General features: G+C 48.9%; 3 protein-coding genes and 3 pseudogenes across 8 annotated transcripts; 4 read left to right on the top strand and 2 right to left on the bottom strand.

Annotated features, from left to right (window-relative positions):
• The first annotated feature begins 267 nt into the window (after positions 1-267).
• Positions 268-8,611, top strand: LOC136550399 (putative pentatricopeptide repeat-containing protein At1g19290). Of its 6 annotated transcripts, none has more exons than XM_066541963.1 (6): positions 268-337; positions 416-3,311; positions 4,690-4,781; positions 4,893-5,058; positions 5,127-5,257; positions 8,398-8,611. In XM_066541963.1, exons 1-2 carry the CDS (start codon positions 311-313, stop codon positions 3,206-3,208), a joined length of 2,820 nt encoding a protein of 939 aa, XP_066398060.1. In that variant the 5' UTR covers positions 268-310; the 3' UTR covers positions 3,209-3,311; positions 4,690-4,781; positions 4,893-5,058; positions 5,127-5,257; positions 8,398-8,611. The 6 variants fall into 6 exon arrangements, with proteins under 6 accessions (XP_066398060.1, XP_066398061.1, XP_066398059.1 ...); XM_066541964.1 differs by lacking the exon at positions 8,398-8,611 and adding an exon at positions 7,959-8,352; XM_066541962.1 differs by lacking the exon at positions 8,398-8,611 and adding an exon at positions 6,319-6,376.
• On the top strand, positions 6,529-7,357 carry LOC136550400 (multifunctional methyltransferase subunit TRM112 homolog A-like). The gene has a single exon (XM_066541967.1). The coding sequence runs from the start codon at positions 6,668-6,670 to the stop codon at positions 7,061-7,063; it is 396 nt and encodes a 131-aa protein (XP_066398064.1). The 5' UTR covers positions 6,529-6,667; the 3' UTR covers positions 7,064-7,357.
• A 438-nt stretch (positions 8,612-9,049) lies between the features above and the next one.
• On the bottom strand, positions 9,050-9,926 carry LOC136552715 (phospholipase A1 PLIP1, chloroplastic-like; annotated as a pseudogene).
• Positions 9,927-15,761: 5,835 nt separating this feature from the next.
• LOC136549129 (uncharacterized) lies at positions 15,762-16,305 on the top strand (annotated as a pseudogene).
• A 1-nt stretch (position 16,306) lies between these two features.
• Positions 16,307-16,894, top strand: LOC136549130 (multifunctional methyltransferase subunit TRM112 homolog A-like; the record flags this gene model as incomplete). The annotated part of the gene is made up of 1 exon (XM_066540418.1): positions 16,307-16,894. A coding segment is annotated over one exon (294 nt), but the record flags the coding sequence as incomplete, so codon positions are not given.
• Positions 16,895-18,586: 1,692 nt separating this feature from the next.
• On the bottom strand, positions 18,587-19,463 carry LOC136552716 (phospholipase A1 PLIP1, chloroplastic-like; annotated as a pseudogene).
• Between the last annotated feature and the right edge of the window lie 5,362 nt (positions 19,464-24,825).

Below are 24,825 nucleotides of genomic sequence, written 5' to 3' on the forward strand. Positions count from 1 at the left end.
CGGCGGGCCAGGCTGAATGTCCTAGAGGATTCAGCCATTCAGGGCGCGTACGCGCAGTGGGAGCGCACCGGCGCAGTTGAGGGCGGCGGCGCGGGAGGCGGCGCGCACGCGGCGCGGGTCGCGTTCAAGTCAAGGACAATCCCAGGCCGGCTCCCGTCCCTCCTCCGCACGGACCTGGCGCGGGGCACGGTCGTGGACGGCGGCGCAGGTCTCAAGGACGAGGACGCGAGGCGCTGGACGGCGGCGCAGTCTCAGCCTGCGCCTCCTCCCCGCGCGGGCACCGGCGGCGAGCGGAGGAGTGGCGCTGGCAATGGCTAACGGCGGGGAGCAACTGCCGGTACGTTCTGCTGCACTTCTGCTCCACCTAAAATCTTGGCCGAACTCCACCACTGACCATCCCCACTTGTCTCCCCAGATACGCTGCCGCCGCCTGTCGCTCTCCTTTCTCCGCCGCGGCATCCACTCCTCCGCGCCAACTTCAGCCGACGCCACTACAGATGCCACACTCCTGGGCCGCCTCACCCGCCTCCTCCTCCTCCACCGCTTCTCCGCCGCCGCCCGCCTCCTCTCCGCCTCGGGCCCCCTCACCCCTGCTCTCCTCCACGCGGCGCTGGGCCGGGTCCGCCTCGACCCCGACGCCGCGTTGCAGCTCTTCCGCCTCGCCCCTTCCCGCCCCTCCCTCCTCGCGCACGCCCAGCTGCTCCACATCCTCGCCCGCGCCCGCCGCTCCGCCGACGCCCGCGCGATCCTGGCATCCCTCCTCTCCGCGCGGCCCCCGGCCCCGCCTCTCTTTCCGCACCTCGTCGAGGTATACAAGGAGTTCTCCTTCTCCGCGGCCTCATTCGACCTGCTCCTCCGTGCACTTGCCAACGCCGGCCAACTCGACGGCGCCCTCCAGGTGCTCGACGAAATGCGGACGCTCGGGTGCCGCCCTAGCATGCGGTCCTGCAACAGTATGCTCAACAGGCTAACACAGACTGGGGACCTGGGCGCTGCAGTGTCAGTGTTTGAGCAGATGCAGCGTGCAGGGATTCTGCCAGACAAATTCACCGTGGCAATTATGGCAAAGGCTTACTGCAGGGTCAAAGGGGTGGTGCATGCATTGGAGTTCTTGGAGGAGATGACAAAGATGGGTGTGGAGGTGAACCTAGTGGCATATCATGCAGTGATGAATGGCTATTGTGAGGTGGGGCAGACCAACGATGCAAGGAGGATGTTGGAGTCGCTGCCTGGGAGAGGTTTGTCACCAAATATAGTTACATATACATTGCTTGTGAAGGGATATTGTAATGAGAAGAACATGGAGGAGGCTGAGGGGGTTGTTCGGGAGATTAGGAAGAATAAACAGCTTGTGGTTGATGAGGCTGTTTATGGTGCAGTGATCAATGGCTATTGCCAAATGGGAAGAATGGAGGACGCAGCTCGATTACTGAATGAGATGATGGATGCTAAGCTCCAGGTTAATTTGTTTGTGTATAACACAATGATTAATGGATATTGCAAGTTGGGGAGAGTGGCGGAAGCACATAACATTTTGCATGAAATGGAAGGTGTTGGTGTTAGGCCAGATACATACAGTTACAATAGCCTAGTTGATGGGTATTGCAGAAAGGGTTTGATGAACAAGGCTTTTGAAACATATGATACAATGTTAAGGAATGGATTCACGGTGACGACATTAACATATAATGCACTCCTAAAAGGTTTTTGCTCGCTTGGCTCAATTGATGATGCACTTAGACTGTGGTTCTTCATGTTGAAGAAAGGTGTTGCACCTAATGAAATCAGTTGTAGCACCTTGCTTGATGGTTTTTTCAAGGCAGGTAAAACTGAGAAGGCCTTAAACCTTTGGAAAGAAACCTTAGCAAGGGGACTAGCAAAAAATATAACCACATTTAACACAGTTATCAATGGGTTGTGTAAGATTGAGAGGATGTCCAAAGCAGAAGAGCTTGTTGACAGGATGAAGGAATGGAGATGTCCTCCTGATATTATAACTTACAGAACATTAGTTAGTGGTTATTGTAAGATAGGCGACATGGATAGAGCTACTCGCATTATGAATGAAATGGAAAATTTAGGTTTTGCTCCTACAGTTGAATTGTTCAATTCTTTGATAACTGGACACTTCATAGCTAAGCAACATGGAAAGGTGAATGATATGCTCTTTGAAATGAGTACTAGGGGACTTTCTCCTAACACAGTCACATATGGAGCTCTGATTGCGGGATGGTGTAAAGAAGGAGATTTGCATACAGCCTATAACTTATATTTTGAAATGGTTGAGAAAGGTCTGACACCAAATCTTTTTATTTGCAGTGCTTTAGTGAGTTGTTTCTACAGGAAGGGAAAGGTTGATGAGGCAAATTTAGTGTTGCAAAATATTGTAGGTACTGACATGATTCCAGATATCTGTGCACCCAGACTTGAGATAGGGAAAGTAGCAAATGTCATTGATACTGTTGCTGGTGGAAATCATCATTCTGCAAAAATCATGTGGAACATTGTTATTTTTGGTCTATGCAAATTGGGAAGGATTGAAGATGCTAAAAACTTGTTTGCAGATCTAAAAAACAAGGGGTTTGTTGCTGACAATTTCACTTATTCTAGCCTCATCCATGGTTGTTCTGCTTCAGGATTTGTTGATGTAGCTTTTGATCTGAGGGATACAATGTTGAGTGCCGGTCTCACTCCAAATATAGTAACATACAATTCTCTTATATATGGTCTCTGCAAGTCCGGGGAGTTATCCAGGGCTGTTAATCTTTTTAAGAAGTTGCGGACAAAGGGTATATCCCCTAATGCTATCACCTATAATACATTAATTGATAAGCATTGCAAGGATGGTTACATAACCGAGGCCTTTAAGCTAAAACAAAGGATGATAGAGGAAGGTATTCAGCCTACCGTGTTCACCTATTCAATACTGATTAATGGTCTCTGTACTCAAGGTTATATGGAAGAAGCAATCAAACTTCTTGATCAAATGATTGAGAATAATGTAGATCCCAATTATGTCACATATTGGACGCTGATTCAAGGTTATGTTAGATGCGGTAACATGATAGAGATTTCAAAGATTTATGATAAGATGCATATCCGTGGACTTCTGCCCACCAATGTGTCTTGGGATGTAAAACAATATTGTCCTGCTGTATACAACCAGAATAGAGAAACATGTCAGATGAAGATGCACAACCAGTGCTAGCAAATTCTTAGCATGTCTACTTTTCTCTTGGAAGATGCTAGTAACGTATGGTTTGTATGAGGAGGCAAATCATGAGGAATCATTTATATCTAGGGATGATATGGTAAGTTATTTTGACCTAATGTTCTTATATATCTGCAACCGTAGTGAAATTATGTTTATATATTCATTGCTCATATCACATTATGTACTGTTAAAAATGTGTTTTGGCTAACCAGATATAATTTTACTCATTAACTAATTTGAAGATAAAAATTGACCAAGGAGAATCTTAGTAGCTTTATGTTATTGGGGCACTGGGTCAAGATTGAAGCAGTTCTAGAAGGAATTGATAGAAATTCCAAGTTCTGTATTAACAATACGAAGGTAGCCAATTATCATGCGTACTTAAAGCACATTTAGAGTATAGCTGCCGTTGGGGAGGATATGGGGCATCCATGTCCACACCCGCCTATTGCTCGTACCCGTACGTACTAAAATTCCCCATCCCGAAATGAAGTGGATAATCCCCGATGGGTATTGAATACCCAGGAGATAAGAAAGGGAAGCATCACAAGCATATCGTGGTGGGAGCTTGAGCTGGCCGAACGGGAGTCTGCACGTGCCTGAAGGTGGAGTACATGAGCGGGTAAATGGATACTGAGCGGTTAAGGTGGATATTATCATACCCACACTCCAATCAAAATGGGTATTTTATTTCTGTCCATACCCTCCCCAATTACCGCGGGTGTGGATTTGAATATGGGGATTGAATATCCAGCGGCAGGTATAATTTAGAGTCTTTGATTTGATGTGTTATCTAGTGTCCTTATTTTCTTTTCGGAACATGATAGTAAAAAGTACACTAATTAAATTCACCTTTCCAAGCGGGCGAGAGAAAATAAAACTAGAGAAGGAACTACAGTGTGCCAGGAAACAAATAATAAAATTCAAAAATGCTATACGTTGATATCATTTGCCAACTTGATTTGTATAATTCTACTGGGAGTGTTGATGACCCAGTAATGCCTCCAGACCAGTCTACCAATCCCGAACATGTATGTATGTCATGAAGTGAAGGTCAGCTACTCTACTTCATAGGATCTATCAACCGATAAATTGTCAATATTTATTTTGCTAGACCATGTGCTCAACATGCAAGTCTCATGAATCATTTCTCAGCAATAAAATTATCTTCTGCGAAGGGACATACAAAAGGCCATATCATGAGAAATGTTTGGAACCTTCCTTAGACAAAAGTGGTAGTTATTTCTTGTTTTACTTCCAAATATGCGGCTCTATATTTGTTTGACATGGTTATCTGTTGAGTTTAAAGCCTAACAAATTTGTTTTGAACTCCCCACCCCTCTTCCCTGAAAACTTTGTTTCAGCCTTTCATGCTGTCCTTTTTGTACTTAGTGTAATAATATCATTACACGTGTTGCTGTACATTTCGCGGGAACGGCTGTTGCATAAACTTCTAAATACCGTTCTTAATTCAGGTCAGCCAAAGCGGCATCTTCTAACTACAGGCTGGGTTGTCTTTGTAAGTTCAAAGAAACTAGTTGTTAGTGACTTCGTCCTTTTTTATCTGGTATGTTCATACTTCCAGTATTCAAAACAGTCGCTTCCTATCTTGTTCTGTCTCCTTCCCATCAGATGGTTTCTGTTTGGTTGATTTTTACATGTTTCATTGCTTTGTCAGGAATGACAATAATCAGCTTCTGCTGAGAATTTGCCGGGTAAATTGGCCACAAACTGTCATGCCATCTTCAGTCTTATCAAGTGATAGCATGCATATCGCTCTTCTTGCTGCAGCTGCTCATGCTGCTTTCGACAAATAGCCGGTTTACAATTTTCTACAACTCAAGGTAGAACCTCTAACCATTTATTTTTCAGGCGCTTTTCCTGTCAAATGTTTTAACATTTGCTTTTGCAGGGCAAGCCCTTCAGAGTTTGTCATATCGCTTGCAAAATATGTCGAGGCTGTGTACCATACCCGTATATCTGCTGGGGATGCGTTTCAGGATGCTTTTTGAGACAGAAGACAGAAGAGTCTAGCGTTATGAGGTAAGTTCAAATCTGTTTGCAATATCAACCTTGTAGGTTTTACTTTTAGAGTTCATTTCCCATTTTCCTACACATGGTCTACTTTTGAGGATTAGTGCATTTGGCAACAAGATCTTTGGCTTAGGCCATATGTCAATGTACCTCGTTCCTTACACTGAATACTGAACTAGCGATTACGCAATCATAAGTGGCTTCTCTTGTTTTACGCAATCAAAAAGATACATTGGGAATTTAACAGGCTGCAAAAGAAGAAATAAGTTTGATTAGCTTTGAATTTAATGCAATGTTGGATACCTCTGTTCCAAATTATAGGATGTTTTGGCTTTTTTAGCTACATAGCCCCGTTCGGCTTACCTTATATTTGGCTTGTTCGGCTTGTTTTTTCAGCCAGAACAGTGTTTTTCTCTCACAACAATTCAGCCAGAACAGTGTTTTTCAGCCAGTTTCAGCCAAGATTCAGCAAGCCGAACGGAGCTACTTTTATAATTTGAAACGGAGGGAGCAGTAAACTAGACTACCACTGAATTTGTTTGGATGAAAAGGGTAGGTCAGGGCAAAGCATTCTTTTTTAATCACAAAGGGCACGGCAAGATTTGATCACATGCCGTTTCAGTAACAATGAGACTGAACTAATACACTTTTTGAATCATGTTCGCTTGAACTTATCAGCCCGGCTTACCAGTCATGGTACAGTGTTTTTCTCTCACAACAAAACAGTATTAGCGGCCTTATCAGCCGTAAAAACCATCAGCAATTGAGTTATTTCACAGCAACTTTGCACATGGTCACATAAGATGCATGAGATGCGATTTTGCAAACCGTTGGGACCATGGTTTTATTTTCGCAACAAGTGTTTCTGGCATGTGGCATCAATCAAAGCAGTATATATATAATCTATGCGACAGCTATTGTACTCCGTATTAAACATTTAGTAAGCCAAAGCATTCATTCATCCCGTCCTCCCTGATAGCAGGATAAATTCGCAGCTTGCGAGGAAATTTAGTTTCTTGTTTTTTAGAAAGATAACTGCAGTTTCGTTGCGATCCGTCATCCGTTCAAAGGGTCACGTGATCGACGTCTCCCCGCCTTCTGCCGTCGTTCGCCGTCAGCTCATCGGCCCCGTTCGTTGGATGAACGTTGAGAAATTCGTTAGAGAAAAACACCGTTTTGGATGAAAAAAAAAAAAAAGTGGATCATATCGGGTTTAAAGGCATGCGAACGGGCCATCCTCTATGACAGCACGAATCCCAAAGCAGAAGGCCAAATCCCCGTCCTCCCCGGCTCGGCTCCAGAATCGTCCAATCCTCCCGCATTCTCCCATTGCACTCCGCTAGGGTTTTACTCCGCAGCCAGCCGCACCACGCCGCCGGAGCAGCGCGAGACCCGAGGCGAGCCACGCGAGAGAGAGAGATGAGGCTCCTGACGCACAACATGCTGGCGTCGAACGTCCGGGGCGCAACCACCGGCTACCCGCTGACGCTGGAGGCGACCAAGTGGTGCACCAAGGAGGTGGAGCTCAACGCCGACTTCATCCGCGGCCTCCTCCCCAAGATCGACTGGCGCGCGCTCGTCGCCGCCACCCGCGCGCTTGGCCTCCCCGAGCTCCTCCCCGAAGACCAGCCCCCCGAGGAGGAGATCTTCGCCGAGGGCGCCGCCGACGTCGAGGGTAGCGCCATCCGCCGCATCCACCATGCGCTCCTCGAGGTCCACGTCCAGGAGGGCTCCCTCGTCTGCCCCGACACCAGCCGCTGCTTCCCCATCAACAAGGGCATCCCCAACATGATGCTCCACGAGGACGAGGTCTGATCTGGCGTGTGTGAGTTTCGCCCTGGCCGCTTTTGCTTGCTCACCTGCTTGTCATGGTCTCTCACGGAGGGTCCCAGGCCTTGTGAACTTCATACTCAGATTGTATCTGTGAAGTATGGATTGCAGTCTTGCAGATTGTGGCCTTATAATACGATAGATAGCCGTGTAGTACTCAGAATTGCCGTTTTGTGTTGTTAATTTGGTGCACGTCATGCTCTGTTCTTAAGTCTTAACTGTCGGCAAATTGTTTGCTGCCCTGTGACTGAGGAAATCGAAAGAGGTAGTTATTTCTCAGACCTTACCCCAGTAAATTCCAAATTGTGCACACCTTTTGGCATGGAAATTGTGGGTGATTTTGCGGAGCCAATTTTGTCTGATCGATTGTGGGTGATTTGGTGGTACCAATTTTGTCTGATCGATTTGTTGTTTGCAATTCATTCTGCATTATGGTGGATCATGACTATATGCCATAGCCCATAGACAGGTTTCTGTAATCTGGTTTCCAGTGAGGAAATTACTTTTGGGTCGAGTTGTTTTGTGCTGAACTATGATGTTTGTTCGAAGCGCTTGCTTGGGTAGTCTAGTCAAATCACTCTGTTTTAGGATTCTGGCATTAGATTTGCTTGAGTAGGTCGGTGAATATAAATGTTCCTGGTGTTTGCGCAGAACTGAAGATATGATATTGCTTGACTGAAAATATTTGATTATGCTTCCTTCCAAAGTACCAGTTTGTTTGGTACAATTTGTAAATGCACACAAATCCTAGAATATCTTCTCTATTCTCCTCTGCATCTTCTCAGTTTCCCATCATCTGTTTTGTATGGGATAATGGGAATAAAAGTGTATATCTGTACTCATGATCTGTGTTCTATGGGTGTGTTTGGTTCCTGTCCAGAGCACGCCACTGCTCACCCCGCCTACCCCGCCTACAGTTTGCCTTGTGTTTGCTTCGCGGCCGAACTTGTGGCAACCTGCAGCATACCGCTCTCGTGAAGGCTGCAGCGTAGTGCATTTGCTGGCCACAGTTCGCCCAAAGCTTGGCGCTCATTTTGTCTGCGCAATATGCGGTGCGGCCTCAACTCTGGCGTGGCTAGGTCTGGCCAAGAACCAAACAGAGCATGTACTTAATGATCCATTCCAAATTGGGTTGATAATACCAGTCTATGATATTTCAAGCATGTTGCTAAAGCTTTCTTTGGTAGTTGTTACATAATTGTCAGTATGACTATTACAATTAACAGGCATGCTTCTGATGTCCATGAACAGATTCTTTTAACAGTTCACTTTAAGTTATAGGGTAATATTTCTGATAGGGTAGTTTTTTGCCTTGTCAGCTGTAGCTGTGGGTTGCATTGACGAAGTATCTGAATGTCAGTTACTATATGATTCTGGCAGCAAATTGCTTGCCATGTCTTGTAGCATCCTACTGTTTATTGGTAGAAGCCTCCAAAATTCAATCATTCTGTAATCTTAGGCAAGTATTCATGACTAGATGGGGTCAAGAATCAAGATAGTTACACACCTATACTGACTTTTGTTTCATAAATGTCTTTGCTACATGATCTGGATACTGTTCAGATGTGCCCGTTTTAGAAGAAAATGTTCCAGTTTCTGAACAATTGTGATCTTTACAAACAGTATGCTTTGTGGCCGTGTGGGCCTGTTCGTTTCGTTGAAATTTGGCTTATGCTGATACTTATGCTGATTTATTGTGAGAGGAAAACATTGTTCATTTGCTTAAGAAGTACTGCTGAAGTAGTGTTGCAAAACACTGTTCTAATGCTCAATATGTCGTGCAACTATTCTTCTGTGTGTTTGATATTGAGTTGGTGCTGCCTTGAAACTTGGTATTCTTAACGATGAAAACCAAATCTACAATAGTCTACTGCTAAATATGTGAAGAATTTTCGCACTTAGTTGTATTGTATATTTGTACATGGAGCCACCGGTTTAGCATTGAAGCATCCATCGGTTGGTGACTGTTTTAAAGGTTAGAGTTAAATACACCGGCGGCCCTTAAACTTGTAGCTTTGTACCACTTATGTGCACGAACTCTCAAAATCGAAATCTAACTCCCTAAACTTGTGAAGTCGTGCACCGTAGGTCCATACGTCTTCATGTGGGTGCTGACTAGGATAAAATTTATAAAAAACACCTCCAGCAATGCCCAACTTATCCTCCGAGTTCAGCTGGAACAACGCCCCGCCCTCGGAGAGGAACGGGTGCCGCGGCGGCAAGCCGCTGTCGGGCTGCAGGATGTACCTCGCGCCCATGGGCGTGTACCTTGTGCGTGTTGAGGCACGGGTGAGTGCGGACTGCGGAGCACGCCATTGAGGCGCAGCGCGATGGCGTGACCCGGGTAGCGGCACGAGAAGGCCCTGTGCATGTCGCGGTGCATGGCCACGGACTGGACGTGCGCCTCGCGACATCTAGACGCGGCTCCCGCCGGAGAACATGGAGGGCGCCCCGAACGTGACCATCGGGTGTAGCGTGTCAGCCGTCACCACGCCGCGCGCCAGCAGCATCAGGCTGACGAGCACCGCGAGGCTGCCGCTGAGCGAGTGGCCCGTGAGCCTCGATCTCCGGCATCACCTGCTCGTAGATGCCCTTGGCCGCCTCGTAGATATGCCCGGTGCACCAGCACCCCCGTGCCCTCGAACTCGGTGGGCTCGAACAGGAGGTTGCCCTTCGACGACGCCAGCGAGTCGGAGCCTTGGATGCCGAGGCACCGGGTTCGCGCGTCCGCCTCGTCGTAGAAGAACCACTTGCACGGCGACGACAACGGCGACCGCAGGTCGCGGGCCACCTCCTGCCGTGCCCCGTCCTTGGCGGCCACCACCGCCGTCACCGTCGAGGCGGCCATGTCCGTGGCCACGCCCGAGTTGTACAGCATGCCCTGACGCGCCTGCGGTGGCGGCGGCCGCGCGCCGAACGAGAGTAGGCCCCGCGCGCGACTGCCTCCGCTCCGCGGCGTATGCGCTGGCCAGGGTGACCAACATGCCGGCATACGACGACCGCGTGGCTGACGCTGTGAGCGCCCTGCGTGTGTTCGTGGAGAAGTGCCAGAGCCCCTTCGACGTGCAGGAGATCACGTCACAGCTGGAGCAGGTGAACCGGGAGTCCGGGAGGTGCGACCAGATGGGCCGGCGCGGCTGTGGGCCGGAGGCCACTTCGTACGCCGGCGCGGTGCACGGCCACGTGGAGTCCGCGTCCAGCTTGGGCGCGTATGATGCCGGCCTCCGCCTTCTCCAGAGACTGATCATTCATCTACTAAAACTAACAGGTTTTCCATCATGAAAATTTTCACTCGAATAATGAGCATCGAATAACGTCCCTCGTCGCCCAGACCTGCGGCAGGACGTCCAACCAGCGCCTCTGAGTCTCCCTGCTCGAGAGTCCAGCAACCGGAGTCGCAGCGCGCCACGATGATCCAGGAGCTCACCATCGTCGCGCTGACCGCCGCCAGGAGATCGGCGAGGCTGCACGCGTTCAACCTTAGCTACGGGGCGTGAGGGACGCCGGCGGATTGCCTGGTGATGAGTTGCACAGCGCTGTACAAGGACTGCCTCCGCTCCGCGGTGTATGCGCTGGCCAGGGTGACCAACATGCCGGCATACGACTACCGCGTGGCTGATGTTGTGAGCGCCCTGCGTGTGTTCGTGGGGAAGTGCCAGAGCCCCTTCGACGCGCAGGAGATCACGTCACAGCTGGAGCAGGTGAACCGGGAGTCCGGGACTCGGAGGATAAGCTGGGCATTGCTGGAGGTGTTTTTTCATAAATTTGTATCCTAGTCAGCAGCCACATGAGGGGGTATGGATCTGTAGTGCACGACTTAACAAGTAAAAGGAGTTAGATTTCGATTTTGAAAGTTCGTACACCTAAGTGGCACAGAGCTACAAGTTTAAGGGCTGCCAGGTTACTACGTGGCTAGAAAGCAGCCCCTTTCATCAGCCGATCGAGCTTAACGATAGCATTGGAACTGAAGCATCTGATCTCTCAACGCTACATGGGGCCGTACAGGTCAGTGCGACCATTAGTGCTACACTGCTACGTAGATGATGTGAGTGCTTCTTGGCTTAATGATGCTGGTGACCTCCTGCCCATCCGCAGGACACCGACGGCTTCCAACAAGTCGCTATTCTGTGTGGACAGTCGTGGCTTTCTTTAGCCCGCTGCTTATACTTCTGCTAGCAGAGTAGCAGGGCCTTGTTTAGATAGCTGTTGAGAATCAGTATTTGACACTGTAGCCCTTTCATTTATATTTGATAATTATTGTTTAATCATGATTTAACTAGGTTTAAAAGATTTGTCTCGTAATTTACAATCAAACTATATAATTAGTTATTTTTTTATCTACATTTAATACTCCATATGTTTAAAGATTTGATATGATAAAGAGAGTGAAAAAATTTGGAATCTAAACAAGGCCTAGTATTTCCAACTTTTTTTCTTTTCCTTTGATAAAAGAGCATCATTAATTTCTGTACTAGAAGAGCCACGTAGGATTGGCAGATGAATTTATGCGCTACAAGTCACGTCAAATTGATAGAGACAGGAGGATGGGCGAAGTGGAAGGCGATGGAAATATGCATACGTTCATTTGGCTGTGGCTCGTTGTAAATGGTCATAATTTTTTTATCGGAATAGTATTTTTTTCTCATACAAACTAGCCAGCAGTATTTTTTTACGAGCCAGTAACGATACGAACCAGCCAGCTGATGGAACACGAGTACACGACGTGAGTATGAGATGCCACGATCCAGTGGTCGCGATGCCTTGACCTGTTTAATGGCGTCATGGCGATGGCCTGGATGGCTTGGCTTGTTTTGTTCGTGACGGGTCTTGAAGGGTGTTGTGCTGTGCATGCTTATTAGTAACTGCTGGTGCATGCTTATTAGTAACTGCTGATGCACGCAGTTGATATGGCTCCGTTCGGCTTGTTGAAACTTGGCTGAAAATACTGTTCTGACTGAATTATTATGAGAGAAAAATATTATTTCGGCTAAAAAAATAAGCTAAATAATGTGGATTATAAGGTAAGACGAACGGGGCAGATCCACATTGATTCTCTGCAAATGCGATTAGGCGACTCTGAATCTCTCATGTGCGAAGGTGATTGGAGCACGGCCGCAGGCTGCAGATTGTAGAGCATGCTAGTAGTAGCATATTCCACGAGCGAGTTGGTACATCATCGTTTCCGGGTTCAAAATGTCAGTTTCACTTCACATGGAGGAACCTGGGTACCACGGCCCCCTGCAAATTTACTGGTCGACTCCACGGCGATCACCATTCATGTAGCCTTTCAATCGCCTACTTAAATGCAGCGCAATGGCGATGCACAACCCTCCGAAGGGAAATGGGGGCAAGAAAAGGTGTAGGCCAACAGTCACATCTTCTCACACCAGACCAGGAGAAACAGTGCACCACAGTTCCAAGACTGCTGCTGGCCGTCGTGAGCGTCTCTGGTACAATAGGTCTCTTGTCTCTATGGTCTGTACGTGACTACGTGGTGCTGCGGCTGCCCTGGTTGGGTGCGTGTACGCTAGCTATACCACCAGTTCACCGATCCATGGACCAGTGCTACGCTACGCCCCAGTGACGCTGGTGGCGGCAGGGCCAGCGCGAGGGAGAGCGGCCAAATTTGCCGCGCAAAAACACGTTCCTGCTCTGGTCCTTCGCTTCCATGAACAGTTAGCACGCACGCTGCACGTGAATCGCGACTGCGCTAGGCGCGTTCACCGTCCCGGCGTCCCAGACTCGGAGCGGAGGAGAATGAATTCCGCGTGATCCGTCACGGAGGAGAGTCGCCCAGGTCGCTGACCGCCGGGCGCCGGCTGCGGGTCTATCGAGGCCGTACCGGTAGGCGGCGGGGCGACCGGCGACCGCTGGCCTGGCGTGCACCGTACACGAAACGTCCATCACCGGGTGTACGGGGTATGGCGACGGACGCGTGCACGAAATGAGGCGTGGCCCCCACGTGGCATTGGGCGCGCGGTGGTTAGGCAAGGCAGGCTGCTGGCTGCCCTGCCGCCGGGTGCCGTGCCGTAGCGGCGGCGTGCGCTCGCTGGTCGCTTTTGGAGCGCGCGATTAGGCAACGGCGGGGGAGTGCCGCTCCGCTGGACTCATCTGGGGGAGGAAAGGAAGCGTGTTCCTCGTGATCACTGCCTGGAGGGAGCCTGGAGAGCCTTGCGTTGATGTGGGGCGCAGCATTTTTGTTTTTGTCTCGTCGCATGACTCCGGCTGTCACGTCTTCGAGGGCGGGACCAACTTGGCAACTCGCTTCCGACTCCAACCACCTGCAACTGCAAGGCCAGAGCTTTCGCTTTGCCTTGGAAGGAACACGATGCGACGCACGCAGGCACGACTAGTCCACACCTCACGGCTACACGCTATATAGTTGTGCTTTATTTTAGTGGTGAGAAAACTTGGCAGGCGCTTACTGTACGTAGATATGAGGCAGAAAATGAGGAGAAAGAGAGAGAGAGGGTCAATTACGTACGCACATTGTTGGTTGATCTCAAATTTAGCTTCTCCGACGAGGGCCCCACCGGCCACCGTATACATACAGTTAGCTCAACCAGAATACCTAACAGATTCGTCCGTGGATTTAACTACCTGCGCTAGTCCTACTCTACTAACGTGATTACAAGGACGTGAACACGTTAGTCATGTTTCTTATTATAGTACCGGCGCGCAAAAACAAATGCTATTTACGATCGAAATTGTCTACACAGGTTCGAGTAGCCAATTCATCGGTGTAGAGAACGTGCCTTACCTGTTGAGAGCCAGATATGATAATTTTATCTATCTCAATTTATTTTTATGGATTCAAACGCTCGTATGTATATATAGTCATAAAACTATAACGTCCTCACACGGTTGTATAGATAAAACATTGCTTATGGGGGTGGTGGCGATATTAACAGAAGAACTTGCTGCTTGGGAACCAGCATGTAGATCAAAGGAAGGAGAAGGTGGCCTAGGAATTCTCAATATGGAAAACCAGAACACAACCTTGCTTCTAAAATTTTTGGATAAATTTTACAACAATGCTGATATTCCTTGGGTTCAGTTGACTTGGACAAAACTCTATTCAAATACATGCACACCCCTCATGCTAGAAGTCAAATTGGCTCTTTTTGGTGGAAGGATGTTCTTAAGTTGTTTGGAAAATTCAGTGGCCCGGCTGCTTACAACCCCAACTCAAGTACTTCGGTGAATCCTTGAGAACAGTTATCCTCAGTTGTTTTCTTTTGCCAGAAACAAAAATTGCTCTTTGAAGTTCTTTATAGATCATGAGATAAACATCGTTCTTTGCTTACCACTTTCAACTTAGGCTTTAGCACAACTCAACGAATTACTCCCTCCATGTCCCTAAAGTACGTCATTCGGACATCGACACGGTCTCAAAAAACAACTTACCACTACGTTTTGCTATAAAATTTTTATAGAATATAGTCAATATATATTTTTATAAAACTACATTTCGAGATAAATCTACTTACATCACTTTCATATTTTCAAAGTCAACCCAAAAGAATTTATTTGTAGTCAAAGTTTAAAATATTTGACTTAAGTCAACATCAAAACGACTTCCTTTAGAAACATAGAGCGAGTACAGGGCATGATCATTGGTGAATCGCAATCCGTCGGACTCTTTGGACATACAGCTGGGGCTCGGCACAGTTCTGTTCAAAACAGGATTACTCCATCCTGCAAGGATTAGTGGAAGCCTCCCGTCTATTCTCTTGGGTTTGGAAGTCAGACAATTTGAGGAAGGAAGCGCAAGTTGTTCTTTTGGTTGCTCATCAGGGGTCGGATAAATAATTGCATGTGACAGGGCATTGCTTAGGTAGACGTGCAGCTCGCCCATGTTGAGATACATCACTAATAGTGGGGTTTAAAATTATAAGAGATAGAGATACCTATGAATTCACAACAGATGTCTCATTATCGTGAGACACGTCGTTTATTGCCAAATAATAGTGACATTAGACACTGAAATTCAGCCTTATAAGGGGCCGAACTAGGTAGTGCCCAGTGAGGTTTGTCATTGGTGCGCCTCCAGTCAATTTTTATTATGAGTCCACCCCTACCCCTATAAACACATGCATATACGCCCACCTCCGAATACACAAGAGATGTTTTACTGTCTATGAGCATGTTACTTATCATTGAAAGAATAACACCATTAATTTAATCTAGAATAAAAACAAAAAACTGCGAGCAACTACCAAAGCCAAGTACATGTTCCGCTGTAACGAATCTAACCAACCAAGCTATTGCTCAATTCACATTTCATACATTATTTTTCTAACTGAAGTTCTCAAATTTTGACTCGGACTTGTCTAAAACAAGTCATGGCAAGTACAGACTGCTTGCATTTTATGAAGACAAGGCATAGAATTGGTCCATCGTGAAAGCGAGGGTTTCCAGAAAATCTACAAAATTGCTGGAAATGTTGAATACGCGAGATGCCCCGCACTTTATAGTTGCATGTCAACACAAGTAGTTGGCAGTTGTCGACGGACGCGCCCTGAAAAAGCCCATGACGGTCAGTGACCGAATGAATGAGCCTATTGCGTGTGCCTTTGGTTTTCTCGGCTAAGCTCCTGACAGCGGCCTGCTGATCCAATGGCTGGCCCGAAGCGGGCCCCACATGTCTGCCTGCCAAACCCCACCTCCGCCCACGCCATAAAAATAGACCGAGTCCATGTCGCGGCGCCAGAGCCTACGCGCAGTCGCAGAGAGACCAGCAGCGGCAGCAAAGCCATGGCAGCAGCCCAGCAGGCGAAGCGAGCCTAGCCAACCCGGGGCCAGGGGGAGGGGAAGGGAAACCGAGGCAGGCGGCGGCGGCGGTAGCAGCAGCGCAGGGCGCACGCGCTTCTCGTTTCGTGTCCCCAGCCGAGGGGAAGGACGAGGGAGGGGGAGGCACAGCTTCGAGGAGGTCTGTACGGTCCAGGGCGTGAGGCTGGCGGCCGAGGGTCCGGGCGCTGCGGGCAGCATGGGGAGGGACGAGCTGCTACGGCGGAGCCTCGTGGCGCTGGCGGCGGCCGGTGGTGCTCACGGGGCTGGCCACGGCGTCGCTGCGCAAGGCGGCGGCCACGTATGGCTTCGGCATCCTCGCCATCGCCGGCGTGCTTCTCCCGGACTGGGAGTTCTTCGACCGCGACTACTCCCAGTGGCTCACCCCCATGCCCGCCTCCCAACGCACGGCCGCGGCCGCGGCCGCCGACCGGGAGCACGCTCAACGCCGACTTCATCCGCGGCCTCCTCCCCAAGATCGACTGGCGCGCGCTCGTCGCCGCCACCCGCGCGCTTGGCCTCCCCGAGCTCCTCCCCGAAGACCAGCCCCCCGAGGAGGAGATCTTCGCCGAGGGCGCCGCCGACGTCGAGGGTAGCGCCATCCGCCGCATCCACCATGCGCTCCTCGAGGTCCACGTCCAGGAGGGCTCCCTCGTCTGCCCCGACACCAGCCGCTGCTTCCCCATCAACAAGGGCATCCCCAACATGATGCTCCACGAGGACGAGGTCTGATCTGGCGTGTGTGAGTTTCGCCCTGGCCGCTTTTGCTTGCTCACCTGCTTGTCATGGTCTCTCACGGAGGGTCCCAGGCCTTGTGAACTTCATACTCAGATTGTATCTGTGAAGTATGGATTGCAGTCTTGCAGATTGTGGCCTTATAATACGATAGATAGCCGTGTAGTACTCAGAATTGCCGTTTTGTGTTGTTAATTTGGTGCACGTCATGCTCTGTTCTTAAGTCTTAACTGTCGGCAAATTGTTTGCTGCCCTGTGACTGAGGAAATCGAAAGAGGTAGTTATTTCTCAGACCTTACCCCAGTAAATTCCAAATTGTGCACACCTTTTGGCATGGAAATTGTGGGTGATTTTGCGGAGCCAATTTTGTCTGATCGATTGTGGGTGATTTGGTGGTACCAATTTTGTCTGATCGATTTGTTGTTTGCAATTCATTCTGCATTATGGTGGATCATGACTATATGCCATAGCCCATAGACAGGTTTCTGTAATCTGGTTTCCAGTGAGGAAATTACTTTTGGGTCGAGTTGTTTTGTGCTGAACTATGATGTTTGTTCGAAGCGCTTGCTTGGGTAGTCTAGTCAAATCACTCTGTTTTAGGATTCTGGCATTAGATTTGCTTGAGTAGGTCGGTGAATATAAATGTTCCTGGTGTTTGCGCAGAACTGAAGATATGATATTGCTTGACTGAAAATATTTGATTATGCTTCCTTCCAAAGTACCAGTTTGTTTGGTACAATTTGTAAATGCACACAAATCCTAGAATATCTTCTCTATTCTCCTCTGCATCTTCTCAGTTTCCCATCATCTGTTTTGTATGGGATAATGGGAATAAAAGTGTATATCTGTACTCATGATCTGTGTTCTATGGGTGTGTTTGGTTCCTGTCCAGAGCACGCCACTGCTCACCCCGCCTACCCCGCCTACAGTTTGCCTTGTGTTTGCTTCGCGGCCGAACTTGTGGCAACCTGCAGCATACCGCTCTCGTGAAGGCTGCAGCGTAGTGCATTTGCTGGCCACAGTTCGCCCAAAGCTTGGCGCTCATTTTGTCTGCGCAATATGCGGTGCGGCCTCAACTCTGGCGTGGCTAGGTCTGGCCAAGAACCAAACAGAGCATGTACTTAATGATCCATTCCAAATTGGGTTGATAATACCAGTCTATGATATTTCAAGCATGTTGCTAAAGCTTTCTTTGGTAGTTGTTACATAATTGTCAGTATGACTATTACAATTAACAGGCATGCTTCTGATGTCCATGAACAGATTCTTTTAACAGTTCACTTTAAGTTATAGGGTAATATTTCTGATAGGGTAGTTTTTTGCCTTGTCAGCTGTAGCTGTGGGTTGCATTGACGAAGTATCTGAATGTCAGTTACTATATGATTCTGGCAGCAAATTGCTTGCCATGTCTTGTAGCATCCTACTGTTTATTGGTAGAAGCCTCCAAAATTCAATCATTCTGTAATCTTAGGCAAGTATTCATGACTAGATGGGGTCAAGAATCAAGATAGTTACACACCTATACTGACTTTTGTTTCATAAATGTCTTTGCTACATGATCTGGATACTGTTCAGATGTGCCCGTTTTAGAAGAAAATGTTCCAGTTTCTGAACAATTGTGATCTTTACAAACAGTATGCTTTGTGGCCGTGTGGGCCTGTTCGTTTCGTTGAAATTTGGCTTATGCTGATACTTATGCTGATTTATTGTGAGAGGAAAACATTGTTCATTTGCTTAAGAAGTACTGCTGAAGTAGTGTTGCAAAACACTGTTCTAATGCTCAATATGTCGTGCAACTATTCTTCTGTGTGTTTGATATTGAGTTGGTGCTGCCTTGAAACTTGGTATTCTTAACGATGAAAACCAAATCTACAATAGTCTACTGCTAAATATGTGAAGAATTTTCGCACTTAGTTGTATTGTATATTTGTACATGGAGCCACCGGTTTAGCATTGAAGCATCCATCGGTTGGTGACTGTTTTAAAGGTTAGAGTTAAATACACCGGCGGCCCTTAAACTTGTAGCTTTGTACCACTTATGTGCACGAACTCTCAAAATCGAAATCTAACTCCCTAAACTTGTGAAGTCGTGCACCGTAGGTCCATACGTCTTCATGTGGGTGCTGACTAGGATAAAATTTATAAAAAACACCTCCAGCAATGCCCAACTTATCCTCCGAGTTCAGCTGGAACAACGCCCCGCCCTCGGAGAGGAACGGGTGCCGCGGCGGCAAGCCGCTGTCGGGCTGCAGGATGTACCTCGCGCCCATGGGCGTGTACCTTGTGCGTGTTGAGGCACGGGTGAGTGCGGACTGCGGAGCACGCCATTGAGGCGCAGCGCGATGGCGTGACCCGGGTAGCGGCACGAGAAGGCCCTGTGCATGTCGCGGTGCATGGCCACGGACTGGACGTGCGCCTCGCGACATCTAGACGCGGCTCCCGCCGGAGAACATGGAGGGCGCCCCGAACGTGACCATCGGGTGTAGCGTGTCAGCCGTCACCACGCCGCGCGCCAGCAGCATCAGGCTGACGAGCACCGCGAGGCTGCCGCTGAGCGAGTGGCCCGTGAGCCTCGATCTCCGGCATCACCTGCTCGTAGATGCCCTTGGCCGCCTCGTAGATATGCCCGGTGCACCAGCACCCCCGTGCCCTCGAACTCGGTGGGCTCGAACAGGAGGTTGCCCTTCGACGACGCCAGCGAGTCGGAGCCTTGGATGCCGAGGCACCGGGTTCGCGCGTCCGCCTCGTCGTAGAAGAACCACTTGCACGGCGACGACAACGGCGACCGCAGGTCGCGGGCCACCTCCTGCCGTGCCCCGTCCTTGGCGGCCACCACCGCCGTCACCGTCGAGGCGGCCATGTCCGTGGCCACGCCCGAGTTGTACAGCATGCCCTGACGCGCCTGCGGTGGCGGCGGCCGCGCGCCGAACGAGAGTAGGCCCCGCGCGCGACTGCCTCCGCTCCGCGGCGTATGCGCTGGCCAGGGTGACCAACATGCCGGCATACGACGACCGCGTGGCTGACGCTGTGAGCGCCCTGCGTGTGTTCGTGGAGAAGTGCCAGAGCCCCTTCGACGTGCAGGAGATCACGTCACAGCTGGAGCAGGTGAACCGGGAGTCCGGGAGGTGCGACCAGATGGGCCGGCGCGGCTGTGGGCCGGAGGCCACTTCGTACGCCGGCGCGGTGCACGGCCACGTGGAGTCCGCGTCCAGCTTGGGCGCGTATGATGCCGGCCTCCGCCTTCTCCAGAGACTGATCATTCATCTACTAAAACTAACAGGTTTTCCATCATGAAAATTTTCACTCGAATAATGAGCATCGAATAACGTCCCTCGTCGCCCAGACCTGCGGCAGGACGTCCAACCAGCGCCTCTGAGTCTCCCTGCTCGAGAGTCCAGCAACCGGAGTCGCAGCGCGCCACGATGATCCAGGAGCTCACCATCGTCGCGCTGACCGCCGCCAGGAGATCGGCGAGGCTGCACGCGTTCAACCTTAGCTACGGGGCGTGAGGGACGCCGGCGGATTGCCTGGTGATGAGTTGCACAGCGCTGTACAAGGACTGCCTCCGCTCCGCGGTGTATGCGCTGGCCAGGGTGACCAACATGCCGGCATACGACTACCGCGTGGCTGATGTTGTGAGCGCCCTGCGTGTGTTCGTGGGGAAGTGCCAGAGCCCCTTCGACGCGCAGGAGATCACGTCACAGCTGGAGCAGGTGAACCGGGAGTCCGGGACTCGGAGGATAAGCTGGGCATTGCTGGAGGTGTTTTTTCATAAATTTGTATCCTAGTCAGCAGCCACATGAGGGGGTATGGATCTGTAGTGCACGACTTAACAAGTAAAAGGAGTTAGATTTCGATTTTGAAAGTTCGTACACCTAAGTGGCACAGAGCTACAAGTTTAAGGGCTGCCAGGTTACTACGTGGCTAGAAAGCAGCCCCTTTCATCAGCCGATCGAGCTTAACGATAGCATTGGAACTGAAGCATCTGATCTCTCAACGCTACATGGGGCCGTACAGGTCAGTGCGACCATTAGTGCTACACTGCTACGTAGATGATGTGAGTGCTTCTTGGCTTAATGATGCTGGTGACCTCCTGCCCATCCGCAGGACACCGACGGCTTCCAACAAGTCGCTATTCTGTGTGGACAGTCGTGGCTTTCTTTAGCCCGCTGCTTATACTTCTGCTAGCAGAGTAGCAGGGCCTTGTTTAGATAGCTGTTGAGAATCAGTATTTGACACTGTAGCCCTTTCATTTATATTTGATAATTATTGTTTAATCATGATTTAACTAGGTTTAAAAGATTTGTCTCGTAATTTACAATCAAACTATATAATTAGTTATTTTTTTATCTACATTTAATACTCCATATGTTTAAAGATTTGATATGATAAAGAGAGTGAAAAAATTTGGAATCTAAACAAGGCCTAGTATTTCCAACTTTTTTTCTTTTCCTTTGATAAAAGAGCATCATTAATTTCTGTACTAGAAGAGCCACGTAGGATTGGCAGATGAATTTATGCGCTACAAGTCACGTCAAATTGATAGAGACAGGAGGATGGGCGAAGTGGAAGGCGATGGAAATATGCATACGTTCATTTGGCTGTGGCTCGTTGTAAATGGTCATAATTTTTTTATCGGAATAGTATTTTTTTCTCATACAAACTAGCCAGCAGTATTTTTTTACGAGCCAGTAACGATACGAACCAGCCAGCTGATGGAACACGAGTACACGACGTGAGTATGAGATGCCACGATCCAGTGGTCGCGATGCCTTGACCTGTTTAATGGCGTCATGGCGATGGCCTGGATGGCTTGGCTTGTTTTGTTCGTGACGGGTCTTGAAGGGTGTTGTGCTGTGCATGCTTATTAGTAACTGCTGGTGCATGCTTATTAGTAACTGCTGATGCACGCAGTTGATATGGCTCCGTTCGGCTTGTTGAAACTTGGCTGAAAATACTGTTCTGACTGAATTATTATGAGAGAAAAATATTATTTCGGCTAAAAAAATAAGCTAAATAATGTGGATTATAAGGTAAGACGAACGGGGCAGATCCACATTGATTCTCTGCAAATGCGATTAGGCGACTCTGAATCTCTCATGTGCGAAGGTGATTGGAGCACGGCCGCAGGCTGCAGATTGTAGAGCATGCTAGTAGTAGCATATTCCACGAGCGAGTTGGTACATCATCGTTTCCGGGTTCAAAATGTCAGTTTCACTTCACATGGAGGAACCTGGGTACCACGGCCCCCTGCAAATTTACTGGTCGACTCCACGGCGATCACCATTCATGTAGCCTTTCAATCGCCTACTTAAATGCAGCGCAATGGCGATGCACAACCCTCCGAAGGGAAATGGGGGCAAGAAAAGGTGTAGGCCAACAGTCACATCTTCTCACACCAGACCAGGAGAAACAGTGCACCACAGTTCCAAGACTGCTGCTGGCCGTCGTGAGCGTCTCTGGTACAATAGGTCTCTTGTCTCTATGGTCTGTACGTGACTACGTGGTGCTGCGGCTGCCCTGGTTGGGTGCGTGTACGCTAGCTATACCACCAGTTCACCGATCCATGGACCAGTGCTACGCTACGCCCCAGTGACGCTGGTGGCGGCAGGGCCAGCGCGAGGGAGAGCGGCCAAATTTGCCGCGCAAAAACACGTTCCTGCTCTGGTCCTTCGCTTCCATGAACAGTTAGCACGCACGCTGCACGTGAATCGCGACTGCGCTAGGCGCGTTCACCGTCCCGGCGTCCCAGACTCGGAGCGGAGGAGAATGAATTCCGCGTGATCCGTCACGGAGGAGAGTCGCCCAGGTCGCTGACCGCCGGGCGCCGGCTGCGGGTCTATCGAGGCCGTACCGGTAGGCGGCGGGGCGACCGGCGACCGCTGGCCTGGCGTGCACCGTACACGAAACGTCCATCACCGGGTGTACGGGGTATGGCGACGGACGCGTGCACGAAATGAGGCGTGGCCCCCACGTGGCATTGGGCGCGCGGTGGTTAGGCAAGGCAGGCTGCTGGCTGCCCTGCCGCCGGGTGCCGTGCCGTAGCGGCGGCGTGCGCTCGCTGGTCGCTTTTGGAGCGCGCGATTAGGCAACGGCGGGGGAGTGCCGCTCCGCTGGACTCATCTGGGGGAGGAAAGGAAGCGTGTTCCTCGTGATCACTGCCTGGAGGGAGCCTGGAGAGCCTTGCGTTGATGTGGGGCGCAGCATTTTTGTTTTTGTCTCGTCGCATGACTCCGGCTGTCACGTCTTCGAGGGCGGGACCAACTTGGCAACTCGCTTCCGACTCCAACCACCTGCAACTGCAAGGCCAGAGCTTTCGCTTTGCCTTGGAAGGAACACGATGCGACGCACGCAGGCACGACTAGTCCACACCTCACGGCTACACGCTATATAGTTGTGCTTTATTTTAGTGGTGAGAAAACTTGGCAGGCGCTTACTGTACGTAGATATGAGGCAGAAAATGAGGAGAAAGAGAGAGAGAGGGTCAATTACGTACGCACATTGTTGGTTGATCTCAAATTTAGCTTCTCCGACGAGGGCCCCACCGGCCACCGTATACATACAGTTAGCTCAACCAGAATACCTAACAGATTCGTCCGTGGATTTAACTACCTGCGCTAGTCCTACTCTACTAACGTGATTACAAGGACGTGAACACGTTAGTCATGTTTCTTATTATAGTACCGGCGCGCAAAAACAAATGCTATTTACGATCGAAATTGTCTACACAGGTTCGAGTAGCCAATTCATCGGTGTAGAGAACGTGCCTTACCTGTTGAGAGCCAGATATGATAATTTTATCTATCTCAATTTATTTTTATGGATTCAAACGCTCGTATGTATATATAGTCATAAAACTATAACGTCCTCACACGGTTGTATAGATAAAACATTGCTTATGGGGGTGGTGGCGATATTAACAGAAGAACTTGCTGCTTGGGAACCAGCATGTAGATCAAAGGAAGGAGAAGGTGGCCTAGGAATTCTCAATATGGAAAACCAGAACACAACCTTGCTTCTAAAATTTTTGGATAAATTTTACAACAATGCTGATATTCCTTGGGTTCAGTTGACTTGGACAAAACTCTATTCAAATACATGCACACCCCTCATGCTAGAAGTCAAATTGGCTCTTTTTGGTGGAAGGATGTTCTTAAGTTGTTTGGAAAATTCAGTGGCCCGGCTGCTTACAACCCCAACTCAAGTACTTCGGTGAATCCTTGAGAACAGTTATCCTCAGTTGTTTTCTTTTGCCAGAAACAAAAATTGCTCTTTGAAGTTCTTTATAGATCATGAGATAAACATCGTTCTTTGCTTACCACTTTCAACTTAGGCTTTAGCACAACTCAACGAATTACTCCCTCCATGTCCCTAAAGTACGTCATTCGGACATCGACACGGTCTCAAAAAACAACTTACCACTACGTTTTGCTATAAAATTTTTATAGAATATAGTCAATATATATTTTTATAAAACTACATTTCGAGATAAATCTACTTACATCACTTTCATATTTTCAAAGTCAACCCAAAAGAATTTATTTGTAGTCAAAGTTTAAAATATTTGACTTAAGTCAACATCAAAACGACTTCCTTTAGAAACATAGAGCGAGTACAGGGCATGATCATTGGTGAATCGCAATCCGTCGGACTCTTTGGACATACAGCTGGGGCTCGGCACAGTTCTGTTCAAAACAGGATTACTCCATCCTGCAAGGATTAGTGGAAGCCTCCCGTCTATTCTCTTGGGTTTGGAAGTCAGACAATTTGAGGAAGGAAGCGCAAGTTGTTCTTTTGGTTGCTCATCAGGGGTCGGATAAATAATTGCATGTGACAGGGCATTGCTTAGGTAGACGTGCAGCTCGCCCATGTTGAGATACATCACTAATAGTGGGGTTTAAAATTATAAGAGATAGAGATACCTATGAATTCACAACAGATGTCTCATTATCGTGAGACACGTCGTTTATTGCCAAATAATAGTGACATTAGACACTGAAATTCAGCCTTATAAGGGGCCGAACTAGGTAGTGCCCAGTGAGGTTTGTCATTGGTGCGCCTCCAGTCAATTTTTATTATGAGTCCACCCCTACCCCTATAAACACATGCATATACGCCCACCTCCGAATACACAAGAGATGTTTTACTGTCTATGAGCATGTTACTTATCATTGAAAGAATAACACCATTAATTTAATCTAGAATAAAAACAAAAAACTGCG

This window comes from Miscanthus floridulus, chromosome 4, assembly GCF_019320115.1.
Source record: "Miscanthus floridulus cultivar M001 chromosome 4, ASM1932011v1, whole genome shotgun sequence".
Lineage (NCBI taxonomy): Eukaryota > Viridiplantae > Streptophyta > Magnoliopsida > Poales > Poaceae > Miscanthus > Miscanthus floridulus.